The sequence below is a fragment of the Hemiscyllium ocellatum genome, chromosome 4 (assembly GCF_020745735.1).
Source record: "Hemiscyllium ocellatum isolate sHemOce1 chromosome 4, sHemOce1.pat.X.cur, whole genome shotgun sequence".
Lineage (NCBI taxonomy): Eukaryota > Metazoa > Chordata > Chondrichthyes > Orectolobiformes > Hemiscylliidae > Hemiscyllium > Hemiscyllium ocellatum.
In genome coordinates, this window is record NC_083404.1 from 28,420,039 (window position 1) to 28,438,556 (window position 18,518).

Here is an 18,518-nt window from a genome sequence, read left to right on the forward strand (position 1 = left end):
AGTATGCAGCTGGAGATATCCATGCAATCCATCTCTTGGGATTTTAGTATTCTGTGCACAAAACATGAATACTTTGACCTACACCTTATACGCATCTACTGAAATGAAGAATCCGTACCAAAAATGAAACCTAACAGTAAGCGTGTTTTATCTGCAAATACCTCCTCAAAAGGTACTGTATTATATCTGTGCAATACAATTATAATTACCTAAAAATAGTTCTCTGCTAGATCTATATCATTTCAAAGTAAAATTTTGACTACCAGGTCCCCTTATTTGTGTCCCTTCACATTTATACCAAGTATGAAAGATGTGAGCAAAGGATGCAGCCATCAACATGTGAGCAGAGAAGAGGATTGAGAGAACTGCCTTCAGGTTGCCTTGTTTAGAACCTACCGTGAACCTGCATAATCTTCAGGGATAGAAAGTGCAGGTGCTGACATTCCATGTTCCTCTGCCTGATCACAGTGTAAAATGAGGAAACAAACGTGCAACGCATAACATATAGGAGAAGTTCATTAAAATAGGAATCAATATCCTGAATATCAGCTTCTAGGGGAGCTTCTAAATGATAGCAGAAGGTTCTCCAAATCATGTTTTTGGCCTTTCCTTAATGTCAGAAAGTTCTTAGTATTAGATGTCATGTTTCAGCTGAAGAGTCATTTTCTGACCATGTATGTGACTCAGTATAAATATTGCTTATAACCAAATACTCAGGTCTTGAGCTGAAATGTAAATACGCATCAAGCATCTCAACATTGATGAAATGGCGCCTTACAACTTACAGAAAAAGATTTAGTTTTATTGATGGATGGTAAAATGATTGAGAATGAAAAGAACAGAGTCTTCAGTTAACATTGTGATCTTTATATTTCATATCAAGACGGACTCTTCATAAGGTACTTGTAGTCATGCAAGTTGGTCTGTTATTGAAGTATTACTGTTTTCATTGTCAAGTTTCGTGATTGCAAGCAAGCTAGTTGGGAGTTTAAAAAGATGTCAAGATCCGAAATGAAGTACAGATACAATAAGAAATCATATAAAAAGTAAATTTAATATTTTCCTCATGTCAGAAAGGGTCAACTAAATGAACAAAGAAAGAAAAAACGTCATTTTGTGAACTTTATCATCTATTGGCAGCAAAACAGTGCTGTTAATACAAGGATATATTAAGGTATTCGGCAGTAGTTTGTTTATTTTTAAATAACTTGCATCTTAATTGCATTCATATTGTTTTATGTTTCTTGCGCATTTTCCAAGAATTAAAAGCAATCATTATCCTTCATTTTTACTTTTTTTAGGTTTCATTGCTTCTGACATGACATCAAGGAATTCTAGCACCCAGCTTTGGCTAATCACACACTATCATGAGAACGGTTCCCTGTATGACTACTTACAGCGAAATGCAGTGGACACTGTAGTTTGCCTGAATTTTGCCTTATCTATAGCCAATGGTCTGGTGCATATCCACAATGAAATTTTTGGAACTGAGGGAAAGCCTGCAATTGCTCACAGAGACCTGAAAAGCAAAAATATCTTAGTCAAAAAGAACTTGCATTGTTGCATTGCTGATCTCGGTGAGTACGAGCCCTTTAACCTCTTTGTTTTCAAAGAAAAGATTGATTTGGCATGCACGCTGTATTAATTGACATATCTTTTTATAGGGTTAGCAGTGATGCATTCTCAAACCAACAATCAGTTAGATGTTGGGAATAATCCTAAAGTGGGTACCAAACGGTATATGGCTCCAGAAGTACTTGAAGAATCTATTCAAGTTGACTGTTTTGATGCATACAAACGCGTGGATATCTGGGCATTTGGACTTGTATTGTGGGAAGTAACTAGGAGGACATTCAGTAATGGTGAGCGTAACCAAACTATTATTTTGCAAGTTTTCCTTCAATTAAAAGGTTGGACTACTAATCCATGTTGAGTTCAAGGAAAGTGAACCAGTTTAAATGGTAATTTTTTTGCTTTATGTACACCAAATAGTCCAGTGTTTAAACGTATTTAATTTTTACATAGTTCCCAGAGTTGCAGTGCATATAATAGCCTGCTCAATATTTTAAAACGTCAGACAAGTTTGTTTCTTCCCAGTGTTATAATTGGGGATGAATTCTCAAAGATCATCATCTTGAAGGATTCTCTGGTTGTAAACAGTCACTGTCTGTAAAGTCTCTTCCACCACCACCACTGAAAATATGCCAGTTCCTCTTTGGCTGTGCCTCATAATGCAGAACATGAGATGCAGACCTGGACTGGGGGTGACCCTCAAAAGTGCAAATAGCCACCCCCTGAAGTCTCAAATGATCTTATTTTTCTAAGTTCTGGAATATGACATCCAGAAATGCAAAGCAAGGATAACATAGTGGATATTTCTACATTCAGATATGTAAGTATTTAATTAAAGACTGGATGCAGACTGTATTTGTCCAGCTCTTTTCATGCCCCCAGAATATCCCCAAGTGCTAATGAGCTTACTGAATTACATTTCAGTGATTGTTTTTTATTCTTGTGTGGGATGTGGGCATTGCTGCCTAGGTTAGCATTTATTGCTCGTCCCTAATTGCCACAGAGAAGGTAGTGGTGACCTGCTGCCTTGAACCTCTGCCTTCTCGGGGAGTAGGTACATTCACAGTACTATTTAGAGGGTAGAGTTGTGACATAGAACATAGAACATAGAAGGATACAGCGCAGTACAGGCCCTTCGGCCCTCGATGTTGCGCCGACCGAATCCTACCTAACCTATACTAGCCCAATAACTTCCAAATGCCTATCCAATGCCCGCTTAAATGACCATAAAGAAGGAGAGTTCACCACTGATACGGGCAGGGCATTCCATGAACTCACAACCCGCTGTGTGACATTGAACAAATCAGCTTGCCTTGCACATAATAAGGTCCAATAGAGAATAATTTTATGATCCGATAAACTGTTAGCGATGACAATTGAGTGTTAAATATTGGTCAGAGCGAAGGGGAACCAACAATAATGCATAACGATCAATTTTGAGAATCCTGGAGCCTAATCTTTATATAACCGCGTTTGTGCAGTTCTGTTTAGTGTTAGCAATTGAAACTCTGGCCTAATTTTCTTCAGATTCAAGTTCAGTTTTAATATTACTAGTGTAATCTTGGTGCAATTAACAAAGGCAGCATAAAATTCAAATCAGATTTGTGTTTGTGTAATTAGTAGATCAGCCACTTAATGATTAAACCCACTTTATCATTGAGGTAAAGGTGCCAGTGTTGGTCTGGGGTGGACACAGTTAATGCAACACCAGGTTATAGTCCAACAGATTTATATGGAAGTACTGGCTTTCAGAGCGCTGCTCCTTCATCAGGTAGCTGTGGAGCAGGAGCATAAGACACAGAATTTATAGCAAAAGGTCTCACTGTCATACAACTGAAACAATGCACAATAAAACATTACAGCGTAGTCCTTCGACCCACGATATTGCATCTCCCTGTGAAACCAGTCTAAAGCCCACCTAACCTACATCATTCTATTCTCGTCCGTATGCCTACCCAGTGACTATATATGTCCGTAAAGTTGTCGTGTCTATAACTGTTTTAGGCAGTGTATTTCACACCCCTACTACTCTCTGTGTAAAGAAACTACCTCTGACATCTGTCCTATGTCGATCACCCCTCAATTTGAAGCTGTGTCCCCACGTGCTAGCCATCACCATCCTAGGAAAAAGGCTCTCACTATCCACCCGATCTAACCCTCTGATTATCTCAATTAAGTCACCTTTCAACCTCCTTCTCTCTAATGAAAACAGCCCCAAGTCCCTCAACCTTTCCTCATAAGACTTTCCCTCCATACGAGGCAACATCCTCGTAAATCTCCTCTGAGCCCTTTCCAAAGCTTCCACATCCTTCCTATAAAGCGGTGACCAGAACTGCACGCAGTACTCCAAGTGCAGCCTCACCAGAGTTTTGTACAGCTGCAGCATTACCTAATGGTTCTGAAATTCAATTCCTCTATTAATAAAAGCTAACACACTATATACCTTCTTAACAGCCCTATCAACCTGGGTGGCAGCTTTGAGGGATCTATGTACATGGACACTGAGATCTCTCTGCTCATCTATAATACCATTTGTCCAGTACTCTGCATTCTTGTTACTCCTTCCTTTTACTTGTTCCTTGGGTTCCAACTATTTACTATTTTTCAACAGTCAAGATTAATGACTTGGATGCAGGGAAAAAATGTACTATAACCAAATTCGAGATACTTTGAACAAACCTAGATTGCTGTTAAGTCCTGTATCTTTTAGAATGGGTTGCAAGTTTTGGTTCATTAATATATAAATCCCAGAACTACTTTCCAATCACATTCTCAGGATAACTTAAGGTCTTATAAAATAGAAGTGCCATCTCAGTTCAGATAAAGCATTAAAGGAGTGAGGTTAGAGTCTGTTGGTATCCCAATCTTGAGCCAGACTGGTTCTATTTCCAAAGTAGAAATGTTACCTGGATTGACTGCCTGCAGATGGTGCACTTTTTGAACAAAATAGAATGTATCTGCAAATACGATTCTGCAAATGCAAATTCACCCCGCAGATTTATATGTATGTATATGTGTTTATGCATGCGAGGGAGAGTGTATGTATGTGTGTGTGCATGAGTGTGACAGAGTATAAGCCTGTGAGAGGGTGTGTGCATGGCTATGCGTGTGGGGGGTGTGTATGAGAAAGAGTCTGCGTGAGCGTATGAGTACGTAGAAGTGTGTGCTCACGCATGTGTATTATGTAGTGGGGTCACCTGTAGTGTGACATGAACCTAAGGTCCTGGTTGAGGCCATCCTTATAGGTACTGAACTTAGCTATCAGCCTCTGTTCTCCCACCCTGCGTTGTTGCGTATCCTGAAGTCCACCTTGGAGAATGGTCACCTGAAGATCCGAGGCTGAATGTCCCTGACCACTGAAGTGTTCCCCAGCTGGGAGGTAACACTCCTGTCTAGCTATTGTTGTGCGGTGTCCATTCATTCATTGTTGTAGCATCTGCTTGGTCTATCCATTGTACCAGGCCTGGGGATATCCTTGCCTGCAGCGTACGTGGTGGGTGGTGTCCCCATGTGTAATGGTAGTGTCCATGTCGACACTCTGACATGTCTTGCAGTGTTTGCTGTGACAATGTTGTACGGTAATGTGATCAATGTTACCTTGAAGGCTGGGCAGTTTGCGAAAAATGGTCTGAGTTTACCATGTGCCATTGAAACAAGAAGTGCTGCGAAGTTTAATTCTTCTTTGTTTTTGTAGGAATCGCTGAAGAGTATAAACCTCCGTTCTATGATCTCGTACCGAATGACCCTAGTTTTGAAGATATGCGAAAAATTGTATGTGTGGAACAGCAAAGACCAAATATTCCCAACAGATGGTTTTCGGATCCTGTGAGTTTGATACCCTTTGTTTTGTGTGATGTTATTTAGTGTGAAATGGGATATTAATAGTTTATGATCTTACTATAAGTCTGTTGTGTCTTCATAACTTCCACTATTCATGCATACTCTGGGGAATAGTCCATTTACTTCAACAGAGAGAGGGATGTTTATGTAGGTAGCCATTTCCTGTGCTTGAGTGACCCACTAAGTCAAACTGTTTCACTGTAATTTTGATAACCAGCTCAGCCATGACGGGCAAATTTTTTATAATGCCAAAGTGTTCTTCCTGGAGACCACTGAAGATAGTAGTCTATCCACCTCTCCAGTAGTTCGCTACAGTTCATGAAAACATTTTGAGTCTTTGTATTCAGTTAAGGCGTTTTCTCTGCTCTGCTCATGGACTTGACCCCTTTTTGATCACTTCATACCTGCCTCTGATATTCCTTGTGCTGAAGGACGTCAGAGTACTGTGGCAGTACTCCTGAGTACTGAACACTCAATAGTGAATGGTGCACTGCCTGGCAGTTCATTGGACTTTACTTCAAGCAGCTGTTAGTACATGAGGGGCAGCATGGTGGCTCAGTGACTAGCACTGGTGCCTCACAGCACCAGGGACCTGGATTCATTTCCACCTTTGGGCACCTGTCTGTATAGAGTTTGCACATTCTCTCTGGGTGTTCCGATTTCCTCACTAGTCCAAAAATGTCTAGGTTAGGTGGATTGGCCTTGTTAAATTGCCCGTACTGTCCAAGGTTGTGTAGGTTAGCCATGGGAAGTGCAGGGATAGGGTAGGGGATGAGTCTGGGTGGGATAATCTTTGGAAAGTTGGCATGATCATGTTGGGCTGAATGGCCTATTTGCACACTGTGGGGATTCTATTCTATATATTCTGTAATAGGTTTCTCGCTTGAATCTCTTATATAACTGAAGCTAAGCAGTTTGCTGTCATTAATGACAACTTGTATTCCAGTGCTGTTATCCTTAAAGTAGTAAGTAATGTTTCATTCTTCCCACATGTTGGGAATGCAATGCTGTGTGTGGAAGTGGATTTTCACTTCTACACTGTTTGTGCCAAGGGTGGAGAGCACCTGTTTGGTCCAGCTGAGGTTCTCTTGGTTTTTCAGAGTAGACAGTCTGGCTGAGATTGATAAGGGGATGGCATTTGTCCTATGAATTATAACACTACAAGACTTGAACACCATTGAGTGACTCGTTGAGTGACAATCAGTGATGTATTAGCTGCATACGTTGAGAGTGCTATTCAGCGAGACATGTCTAGTTGTCAATGTCCTGATGTTGGATAAATCCAGAGCAAGGGTTCTTGGGACACAGTGGCACTGTTCCTAGCTCTGACACTTGTAACTGAGATATGAAGATGGTTGACATTGACTCTGGAAGACGGTCACTATCGGTCATGGCTTGTGGAGACTGACTGATTAAAAAGGCTGAAGCGAGGCTCACCTAGCCAAGAAGTAGGACCAAAGAAAACAGAAGCCAAGAAATCTTGTACATCTTGGTCCACTATCTCCCTCTGAAATAAATGTGGCAGAGATTACTGGACTAACCTGTAGCTCTGGAGCCCAACGGGCAAGGTTTATCACAGTGGTGGTGACTTTGGCACAAGACCTTATTACATGATGGAAGGCTGCAAATAATCTGCTCCTGAATCCCAGTGGTGTACCTTTCTAACTTCTGCCTTCTCATCTATGAAATAGTGCAGAAACCCTAGTTTATTCTATTAAAAACAGGATCAAGGTACTAAGTTGGATGATCAACTATGATCAGATGGAATGGTGGAGCAGGCTTGAGAGGGCTAAATGGCCTACTCAGTATTTTTTATGTTTCTCAACCATCTCCCATGTATATATAATTTGAAGTCCCTACTCATCAACTTTGTTTCCCCTGATTCTGCTACCTTTGATACACTGCAATATCTCAGATCAAAGTAATTACGCAAATAGATTTGCATATATTTTCAGGTTCTTTTGCATGATCCAGGTGGAGCATGTGCCCAGCATGGCCGACTCATTTCCAGTGCAACAGCAAACCTTAAAGGGACTGCTTGGAGCTGCTAAAGAAATTAATTTTTTTATAAATAATAGAAAATGCTGAAAATACTGAACAGGTCAGGTATTATCTGTGCAGTGATGAACAAAGTTAATGTTTCATGTTAATAACGTCTCTTCAGAAAGTCTTTTTTAAAATCCTCCCCTTAAGGAGAACACAGAGGAGCAAAGTTGTTCCACTGTATTCCACATCACTTCAAAAGGCTACTACTGGCTTTTTTCAGTTATCTTGCTTCTCGGTCATACATTACAGGGTTCTCGGGAAGTATCATGAGCTTCAGACTCCATCCAATGGCATGACCTTAAAACTCAGGCTTGTTAACCTGCATTCAACCAACAGTGCAATCATCCCCAAACTCAAAACACCCACCCTCCCCTGAGTTTGTAAACCCTCAACACTCTATTCAGATGTGTGGACACCCCATCCTCCATGCTGTCCAGTCCATTCCCCCATTTCCCTCACATTCTCCATCCAAGTGTGCATACAGTTTCCCACTAAAGGGAGCAAACTGCAAATGTGTTCCTAGTGTGCAACAAATGTAAAGACTCCAATACAGGAAGCAAATAGAGAAAAGTGACACTTAGATGTAAAATAAAACAGATAAGAGAAAGAACTGAGAGTCTATTTATCTTACATGAAAAAAAATGAAGATTGATGCTGCATGTTGTGCTACAATTTTCAAATACACCTTAGTGTTTTCTTAACATGGTTTGTATCTGAGTTTTCCAGTAAACTGTAAATTGGTTTATATCATTTATTTGTTCTCATTTGTTTCAGACTCTGTCTGCTCTCGCCAAGCTGATGAAGGAGTGTTGGTACCAAAATCCCTCTGCACGGCTCACTGCATTGCGCATCAAAAAAACTTTAGGAAAAATAAGCAATTCACTAGAGAAAGTGAAAATGGACTGCTGAACGGAAAATGAGCACTCGTTTTACCACTGTTCAACAAGTATAACTGGATCTGCAGCAGAGCAGGCGATGCAGATTTCAAACTGCCCATTTTTCTGTTTTTGCAGTCGACACTTGGACATTGTCGAGAAGTGGCAACAAGGATGCTATGGTTTGCAATGGCAGATGGATCATTGTCTTTAACCAAACCAATCACTCAACAATGGCTGCTGCTCTTGATGCGAATTAAATCAGGCTGCAGTTTCATGTTCACTGGGTGCTCACTAAATTTCAGTTCTATTTGGAAGGGGAAGTTTTGCACTAAATTTTGTGTTTTTTTTATTTTTGCATTGCTGTATATTATCAAGTATGTTGCAATAGCCCTGACCTGTGTATTGATCTTCAGCCTGTAAAATAGCATGAGGTTTTTCATTCGATGAGATAAAGTTTAGTTGTTTTGTTACAGGAGATACTTGAGCCATTCAATGGTTATTGTATTTGAATATAAAAGTGGTCCTATCTTTTATGTGAAAGTAGGACATATTCACCAACTGCTAATGGTGGTGCCTTTGCATTTATGGGCTACAGTTAACTTGCTTAAGATTCAGTTAAACAATTATCTTAAGTACTTTCCACAGTATGTGTATCTGTTAAAACTGTTTGTTCAGATTGTATGCCTTGACTTTATTGTTGTACCCAAGGTCTAAAGTTATTTTTTATACCATATTTTGTCATGTTAGGAAATAACATTCTTGTCATTTTGATTTACTGTTTTGAACTTGAAGAGTTCCTAGGAGAAAGAAGCATAGGAAACAAAAGTCTTTGTTGTAGCTAACCACATTTGAAAAAGTATACAGTTTCTCTAAACATGCAAATGCCCTGCTATTTAACTTCATCATGGGCAAAACACTATTCTGTGATCTTTGTATTTTCCTCGAAAGTTGATTGTGCTGAGTAGAGGAAATAACAAAATTACTGATTTGTATCATGTGTAAAAAGTCAAAACACTAAAAACACTACAGGAATGAACAAAAGAAACCAACATTAATTATTTGCCAAAACACTCACTGAGAAATAAGGAAATTAGTCACAAAAGTGTTTAAAAAGAAAATTGTGATCTCCAATGCAGAGAACTGTTTCCCTGAAATACTGTAACACTAACTATATGTGAGTCTTTAATGTAAATGTATGAAGCCTGCTTTGTTGCCTTTTGTTATTGTTTTAATTTGTGCAATAGGCGTAACAGAGCACTCAGTTTATTATGTAGTTTTAAACAAAAGGGCTTATTGCATTATTTTATAAGTGAAAGTATGTTGCATTTGTAGACAAGATTTTAATTATTTCATTTGGGACATCTGATCAGCTTTACCATTTGGTGAATTATGCAATGAATAGCTATACCATTCTTACGCTGTAATACTTCCCAGTACTTCAGTGTAGTTCAGTTTCTGAAACAGCAATAATTGAATATTGAAACTTAGTATTCCTGCAATTGTTTACGCACAGCAAAAGCATTATGTTAACCTATGACTGCAGTGACACAATTAGTCTTTCACTACACTCAACTTGGTTGCAGTATCTATTTAACAGTAACTCCTTAAAGCAACAGATATTTATGAATGAGCAATATTAAAGCTACTATGTCACTTACATTTTTAGCAGTTTTGCATTATATGATGAAACAATTATGATTTAAATTTTCGTGTTCATCTATGGAGAATATTGTTTTAGCCTTAATCCTTAGAAGACTGGTGCAATTTTTCACTGTTTAAAAATACATCAATTTCAAAGTTTTTCATTTAATTCAGAAAAAAAACTAATAAAGGAATGTCCTGTGTGTTCTTCACGTTCGTCTTTGTTTCTCTCATTCTGCATCAGATGCCTTGACGGGTCACAATGTAATGGTGCAAATGATATTTGTAAGAGTCAGTTTGAGACTGTCGAATTAGAGAAAACTACATCATGAACAGCCATTCTGGAAAACCTAGTAAAAACATTGACTGCAGATGCTGGAAACCAGATTCTGGATTAGTGGTGCTGGAAGAGCACAGCAGTTCAGGCAGCATCCAAAGTGCAGTGAAATCGACGTTTCAGGCAAAACAGATTGATCAAGCCATTTAAAATACAGCACCAGTTATTGTGCTTTTCTTTAAAGGGGCAGAATCAAGCAGTTGTAGTGAGAAGCAAAATTTTATTCTTGATGAAAGTATCAAAGGTGAAAGCAACGGTGCAGTGGATCATGTCACTAGTTCAAGTACATGACTCAGGAGGATCAGGGGCTAGTGAGTTGGGAATTTGAAAGTGCAGACATAAATACATTGAGGGTGGTGTTTTCTGGGAAGGAACAGAATTAAGGTAGTGATGGAATATGGATGGGAAATGTAGGTGAAGATTGATACAATGGGGCTAGCATGTCTATGTGAGATGGCAAGGAAAAGGGGATTGCTTTGATTTTGTATTGGAGATTTTAAATGTGGTGTGGCTAAAGTAAGTGCAGTGAATCTAGAGGGGAAAATGCATTAAAAATAGAGGTTAAAATCACAATGGATGAGAAGCCATTTGTGTTACACAGACCAAGAGAAAAGCACTGAAGCTATCAGAGTTTTTATGGTAGTTGGGAATGTAGCAGAGAACAATAATTTTGAATTTAAGGTGAAGGAGGCACAATATGGTGAACTCATCAAATGAGGAAGAAGTTTCAGAGAAATGTCCTGTCAGGCAAAGGTGTGACCAAGTATATTTTCAGAACATTGGAGGCCATTTTGCTTAGCTCATTCTAGTTCTCAGAAAGGATCATTAATTTAGTCTCAATCCCCTGCATTTTAAGACTTTTCTTAAACGAATATACAAGCACCACTTTATGATTTTGCAGGGAAACTCATCAAAATGCAAATGAAAATGCTGTGGCAGACACAACTTGCTTCCCATTGGAGTACTCTGCTTTTATGTCAGTCATATTCAACCTGAGAGAAAGGTTAGGTGCTATTAAATGTTTCATTTGTAAGAAAGTCTGTATTACTGACTCATATGTTGTGATGGTTTGTGGTAGAACTCATCCAGGTACCGTGTTTTGTACAGTGTTAGTTAACCACGGTTCAATAGTTTCCCGCCTGTCTATGTAGACAATGCTGGGAAGTCTTAGACAATTACTCACTCTCTCGGCGGAGCAGGTAACGGCTGTCTGGTGGTGTTTTTTTTTGAAGTCGCGGGTATAGTCCAGTTAGTGTTTTTTAACAGTTAAAATTTAAAGTTTTTTTAAGCCCTAGCGGACCCGGAAGCTGGTGTCTCGCTAGGTTACCTGGGAAGGGTTTTTTTTCTTATATAAGCGCGCAGGTGAGGAACCCGAGGCACTACAGGGGTAGAGCCTCCCGCCCGCCCTCCTCCTCTAACCTAATAATAAGACCCGTTGTGGTAAGCAGGTAAGTGCTGCATTTTGCTTGTTTGTTTCTTTAGATCTAGTTTTTAAAGTTTACCTTTTAGAGGGATGGCAGCGAAGGCAGTGCAATGTTCCTCTTGCAACATGTATGAGGTGAGGGAAGCCATTAGCGTCCCTGCTGATTACACTTGCAAGAAGTGCACCCATCTCCAGCTCCTCCAAGACCGTGTTAGGGAACTGGAGCTGGAGTTGGATGAACTCCGGATCATTCGGGAGGCAGAGGTGGTCATAGATCAGAGCTTTAGGGAAGTAGTTACTCCGAAAGTTTTAGATGGGTGACAGTGAGGGGGAGTGGGAGGAAGCAGCCAGTGCAGGGACCCCCTGCGGTCATTCCCCTCAAGAACAAGTATACCGTTTTGGATACTTGTGGGGGGATGACTTACCAGGGGTAAGCAACGAGGTTCAGGCCTCTGGCACGGAGCCTGACCCCATTGCTCAGAAGGGAAGGGTGGAGAAAGGTAGAGCGATAGTTCTTGGGGACTCAATAGTGAGGGGCACAGATAGGTGGTTTTGTGGGGGCGACAGAGACTCATGATTGGTATGTTGCCTCCCAGGTGCAAGGGTATGTGATGTCTCTGATCGTGTTTTCCGGGTCCTTAAGGGGGAGGGGGAGCAGCCCCAGACCGTGGTCCACGTTGGCACCAACAATATAGGTAGGAAGAGGGGTGAGGATGTCAGGCAGGCTTTCAGGGAGCTAGGTTGGAAGCTCAGAGCTAGAACGAACAGAGTTGTTGTCTCTGGTTTGTTACCCGTGCCACGTGATAGAGAGTCGAGGAATAGGGAGAGAGAACAGTTAAATGCGGAGCTACAGGGATGGTGCAGGAGGGAGGGATTCCAGTTTCTGGACAACTGGGGTTATTTCTGGGGAAGGTGGGACCTCTATAACCAGGATGGTCTACACCTGAACCTGAGGGGCACCAGTATCCTTGGGGGGAGGTTTGCTAGTGCTCTTTGGGAGGGTTTAAACTAACTCTGCAGGGGCATAGGAACCTGGACTGTAGCTTTATGGTACAGGACCTTGAGTGTAGGGAGGTTAGGAACAGGGCATCGATCTCGAAGGAGGGTGCCTGTAAACAGAAAGGTGGCTTGAAGTGTGTATACTTCAATGCCAGAAATATAAGAAATAAGGTAGGTGAACTTGCAGCATGGGTTGGTACCTGGGACTTCGATGTTGTGGCCATTACAGAGACGTGGGTAGAACAGGGGCAGGAATGGCTGTTGCAGATTCCAGGGTTTAAATGTTTTAGCAGGGTCAGAGATGGGGGTAAAAGAGGTGGTGGTGTGGCATTGCTTGTCAAGGATAGTATTACAGCGGTGGAAAGGACGATGGAGGAAGACTTGCCATGTGAGGTAGTTTGGGCTGAGGTTAGAAATAGGAAAGGTGAGGTCACCCTGTTAGGAGTTTTCTACAGGCCTCCCAATAGTCCGAGAGAAGTAGAGGAAAGTATTGCGAGGATGATTCAGGAGAAGAGTGAAAGTAGCAGGGTGGTTGTTATGGGGGACTTTAACTTCCCAGATATTGACTGGGAAAGCTATAGCTCAGTTCGTTAGATGGGTCGGTCTTTGTCCAATGTGTGCAGGAGGGTTTCCTGACACAATATGTAGACAGGCCAACAAGAGGTGAGGCCATACTGGATTTGGTTCTAGGTAATGAACCAGGCCAGGTGTTAGACTTGGACGTAGGTGAGCACTTCGGGGATAGTGACCACAACTCGGTGACTTTTACTTTAGTGATGGAGAGGGATAAGTGTGCACTGCAGGGCAAGAGTTATAGCTGGGGGCAGGGAAATTATGATGCGGTGAGGCATGACTTAGGATGCGTGGATTGGAAAAATAGGCTTCAAGGGAAGAACACAAATGATATGTGGAGATTGTTCAAGGAACAGCTATTGGGTGTCCTTGATAAGTATGTACCAGTCAGGCAGGGAGTAAAGGGTCTTGTGAGGGAGCCGTGGTTTAATAAGGAATTGGAATCCCTTGTGAAAGGGAAGAGGGCGGCCTATGTAAAGATGAGGCGTGAAGGTTCAGTTGGGGCAATTGAGAGTTATAAGGTAGCCAGGAAGGATCTAAAGAGAGAGCTAAGAGCAGCGAGAAGGGGACATGAAAAGTCTTTAGTTGGTAGGATTAGGGAAAACCCAAAAGCTTTCTATAGGTATGTCAGGAATAAAAGGATGACTAGGGTAGGTATCGGTCCAGTCAAGGATAGTAGTGGGAAGTTGTGCGTGGAGGCGGAGGAGATTGGAGAGACACTAAATCAATACTTTTCGTCAGTATTCACTCAGGAACAGGACACTATTGCTGATGTGAATATTGAGTCACAAGTGATTAGAATGGATGGCCTTGAGGTATGTAGGGAAGAGGTCTGGGAATACTGGAAAGGATGAAAATAGATAAGTCCCCTGAGCCTGATGGCATTTATCCTAGGATCCTCTGGGAAGCTAGGGAGGAGATAGCAGAGCCATTGGCCTTGATTTTTTTTGTCGTCATTGTCTACGGAATAGTGCCAGAAGACTGGAGGATAGCGAATGTGGTCCCCTTGTTCAAGAAGGGGAGTAGGGATAGCCCGAGTAACTATAGGCCAGTGAGTCTCACTTCTGTTGTGGGCAAAGTCTTAGAGAGAATTGTAAGGGATAGGATTTATGAACATCTGGATAGGAATAATGTGATCAAGGATAGTCAGCATGGTTTTGTGAAGGGCAGGTCGTGCCTCACAAACCTTATTGAGTTCTTTGAGAAGGTGACTAAGGAGGTGGACGAGGGTAAAGCAGTAGATGTGGTGTATATGGATTTTAGCAAGGCGTTCGATAAGGTACCCCATGGTAGGCTAATGCAAAAACTACGGAGGTATGGCATTGAGGGTGCATTAGAGGTTTGGAATAGGAATTGGCTGGCTGGAAGGAGACAGAGGGTAGTAGTTGATGGAATAGGTTCATCTTGGAGTGCAGTTACTAGCGGTGTTCCACAAGGATCTGTTTTGGGACCATTGCTGTTTGTCATCTTTATAAATGATCTGGAGGAGGGGCTTGAAAGCTGGGTGAGCAAGTTTGCATTTGACACGAAAGTCGGTGGAGCTGTGGACAGCGAAGAAGGATGTGGCAGGTTACAGCGGGATATAGATAAGTTGCAGAGCTGGGCAGAAAGGTGGCAAATGGAATTCAATGTAGCTAAGTGTGAAGTCATTCACTTTGGTAGGAGTAACAAGAAGATGGATTACTGGGCTAATAGTAGGCTACTTGGTAGTGTGGATGAGCAGAGGGATCTTGGTGTCCATGTACACAGATCTCTGAAAGTTGCCACCCAGGTAAATAGTGCTGTGAAGAAGGTATATGGTGTACTGGGCTTTATTGGTAGAGGAATTGAGTTCCGGAGTCCTGAGGTCATGTTGCAGTTGTATAAGACTCTGGTGCGGCCTCATCCGGAGTATTGTGTGCAGTTTTGGTCGCCATACTATAGGAAGGATGTGGACGCATTGGAACGAGTGCAGAGGAGGTTTACCAGGATGTTGCCTGGCATGGTAGGAAGATCGTATGAGGAAAGACTGAGGCACTTGGGGCTGTTCTCATTGGAGAAAAGAAGGTTTAGGGGAGATTTGATAGAGGTGTACAAGATGATTAGGGGTTTAGATAGGGTAGACACTGAGAACCTTTTTCTGTTAATGGAGTCAGCTGTTACTAGGGGACACAGCTTTAAATTAAGGGGTGGTAGGTATAGGACAGATGTTAGGGGTAGATTCTTTACTCAGCGGGTTGTGAGTTCATGGAATGCCCTGCCAGTAGCAGTGGTGAACTCTCCCTCTTTATGGTCATTTAAACGGGCATTGGATAGGCATATGGAGGATAGTGGGCTAGTGTAGGTTAGGTAGACTTTGGTCGGCGCAACATCGAGGGCCGAAGGGCCTGTACTGCGCTGTATTTTTCCATGTTCTATGTTCTACCTTTTCCCATTGCCTCTCTGCAGTGGCTGTTCTGAGTTTTAGTGCGTCCCTCACCATACAGTCCTGGACCTTGGAATATGCTACCCTGTAACATCTGGGGGAGCACAGTTCTTTGCATTGGAAGATGAGTGGGTTTTGGGCAGAGGAAAAAGTGGCTTTCACAGAGTTTTTGATCCTCCAGCTGCAGTTGGTGCCCACCCCTGGGAAGAGACCATTGGGCATGGAATATTACTTGGAATGAGCCTCAACAGAAACCACTTCATCTCTCTCCAAACCACCTATCCAAAGATATACTCAACAAGCAGATGGACAACAGATTCCACCCCACCACAAACATATTGAGGGTAATGTATGTAGAGGGTGACACTCTGGGTATGTTGGAAGAACCTTACAGGAAAGGTTTTTGTTATCACCAGCCAAGCTATATGTTGGTGCTTGTTTTAAGTTCAGGTAATGAGGCATTCTGACAAATAAATTTGACAACCTGAGAAGATCTATTATCTGCTTTAAAAGCAGGGTCTCGAGGATGTTACATGCTGATCACAGCCTGATAGACATCAGCATAAACTCCACAAGGAGCAGGTGCTATGGTATGGTCCAATTATTTGGCATACTCTCTGGCAATGTGGTCAGATATGTTCTTCCCAACACATATAGAATGTTAGCATGTAGTCACATGGTATTTGAAGGGTTTGCACAGAATGATGCAGCTACACACAAAGGTGGGCATCAGAATAATGACAGTGTTGTCCCAGAGGTTTTCTCTGAAGCTTTCCACAAGTAGGCGGCCTGTCTCCCCAATATAGAGGAGGTCACATCGGGTGCTCCATGTGAACTCCGCTCCATGCTTGCAGCCACAGCACCCGATGTGGCCTCCTCTATATTGGGGAGACAGGGCGCCTACTTGCGGAATGTTTCAGAGAACACCTCTGGGACACACAGACCAACCAACCCAACCACTCTGTGGCTCAACACTTCAACTCCCCCTCCCACTACACCAAGGACATGCAGGTCCTTGGACTCCTCCATCACCAGACCATAGCAACACGACGGCTGGAGAAGGAGCGCCTCATCTTCCGCCTAGGAACCCTCCAACCACAAGGGATGAACTCAGATTTCTCCAGTTTCCTCATTTCCCCTCCCCCCCACCTTGTCTCAGTCCCAACCCTCGAACTCAGCACCACCTTGCTAATCTGCAATTTTCTTCTTGACCTCTCCGCCCCCACCCCCACTCTGGCCTATCACCCTCACCTTGACCTCCCTCCACCTATCGCATTTCCAACGCCCCTCCCCCAAGTCCCTCCTCCCTACCTTTTATCTTAGCCTGCTGGACACACTTTCCTCATTCCTGAAGAAGGACTCATGCCCGAAACGTCGATTCTCCTGCTCTTTGGATGCTGCCTGACCTGCTGCGCTTTTCCAGCAACACATTTTCAGCTCTGATCTCCAGCATCTGCAGTCCTCACTTTCTCCCCTATCATGCTTAGGTCATAGAGTCATACATCATGGAAACAGACCCTTCGGTCCAACTTATCTATTCCAACAAAGTTTCCCAAACTAAATTAGTCCACATGCCTGCACTTAGTCTATATCCCTCTAAATATTTCCTATTCATATACTTGTCCAAATGTCTTTTAAATGTTATAACTGTATCTGCGTTTACCATTTCCTCTCGCAATTCATTCCACATACAAAACATCCTCTGTGAATAAAAGTTGACCAACAGCTTCCTTTTAAATCTGTCTCCTCTCACCTTAAAAATAGGTCCTCTAGCTTTGAACTCATCTATCCTAGGGAAAAGACCCTTGCTATTCACCTTATCTATGCCCCTGATGATTTTATAAACCTCTGTAAGGTCACCCTCCACCTCCTATGCTTTGAGGTCTTTAGTCTTGGAAGAGTTCATGGATATAGCACAGGAAGTCACTTGACTTGTCACATCATGATGTTTGCTACTTAATAACTTGTGTTTCCTGACACCCATAAAAAACGGTTCATATTTGCATATGGAAAATTTTGTGCTTGGACACTTTGAGAAACATTCCACCAGTAAAATAAAAAATTGGCAGCACCAAGATAAGTGCAATAAACATTAGCAAACAGGATAGAGTGATGTCACTGTGGCAGGTGGACTGTATATTCATATTTTGCAGAGGCATACTGAGAGCATTTGGGGAGTATCAGCAGACATTCTCTACTTATAAAGCAAAAGAGTAAGTAGAGTGAGTGTGGTTCCTCTGGAGATTGAGAATGGGGAGTTAATCGTCGATAGTAGGGTTTAGATAGGGTTGACAATGAGAACCTTTTTCCACGTATGGAGTCAGCTATTACGAGGGGGCATAGCTTTAAATTAAGGGGTGGTAGGTATAGGACAGATGTTAGGAGTAGATTCTTTACTCAGCGAGCCGTGAGTTCATGGAATGTCCTGTCAGTAACAGTGGTGGAGTCTCCCTCTTTATGGGCATTTAAACGGGCATTGGATAGGCATATGGAGGATAGTGGGCTGGTGTAGGTTAGGTGGGCTTGGATCGGCGCAACATCGAGGGCCAAAGGGCCTGTACTGCGTTGTATTTTTCTATGTTCTATGTTCTATAATAAGGAAATGTTGGCTGAAATGAACAAATATTTTGCTATTTCTTCATAATAGAAAATTTAAAAACATTGCAGAAATAGCTGTAAGTTAGGAAGTGGAGGGGAGAGAGGAGATTGATGAAATGAGAATCAAGAGGGAAGCTGTATTTAGCCAACTGATAGAGCTGTAGGCTAATGAATTTTCAGGTTCAGATAAATTTCATTATAAAGGCT

The 18,518-nt window shown here is 42.1% G+C and overlaps 1 protein-coding gene across 1 annotated transcript in view; it reads left to right on the top strand.

The window, feature by feature from the left end:
- LOC132811730 (activin receptor type-1-like) overlaps positions 1 to 10,189 on the top strand; it is a 45,649-nt gene extending 35,460 nt beyond the window's left edge. Inside the window, exons 7-10 of the mRNA XM_060822841.1 lie at positions 1,302 to 1,577; positions 1,665 to 1,862; positions 5,267 to 5,397; positions 8,233 to 10,189. Coding sequence (XP_060678824.1) covers positions 1,302 to 1,577; positions 1,665 to 1,862; positions 5,267 to 5,397; positions 8,233 to 8,367 — 740 coding nt within the window. The 3' untranslated portion in view covers positions 8,368 to 10,189. The remainder of the gene's footprint in view (positions 1 to 1,301; positions 1,578 to 1,664; positions 1,863 to 5,266; positions 5,398 to 8,232) is intronic.
- The last annotated feature ends 8,329 nt before the right edge of the window (positions 10,190 to 18,518 follow it).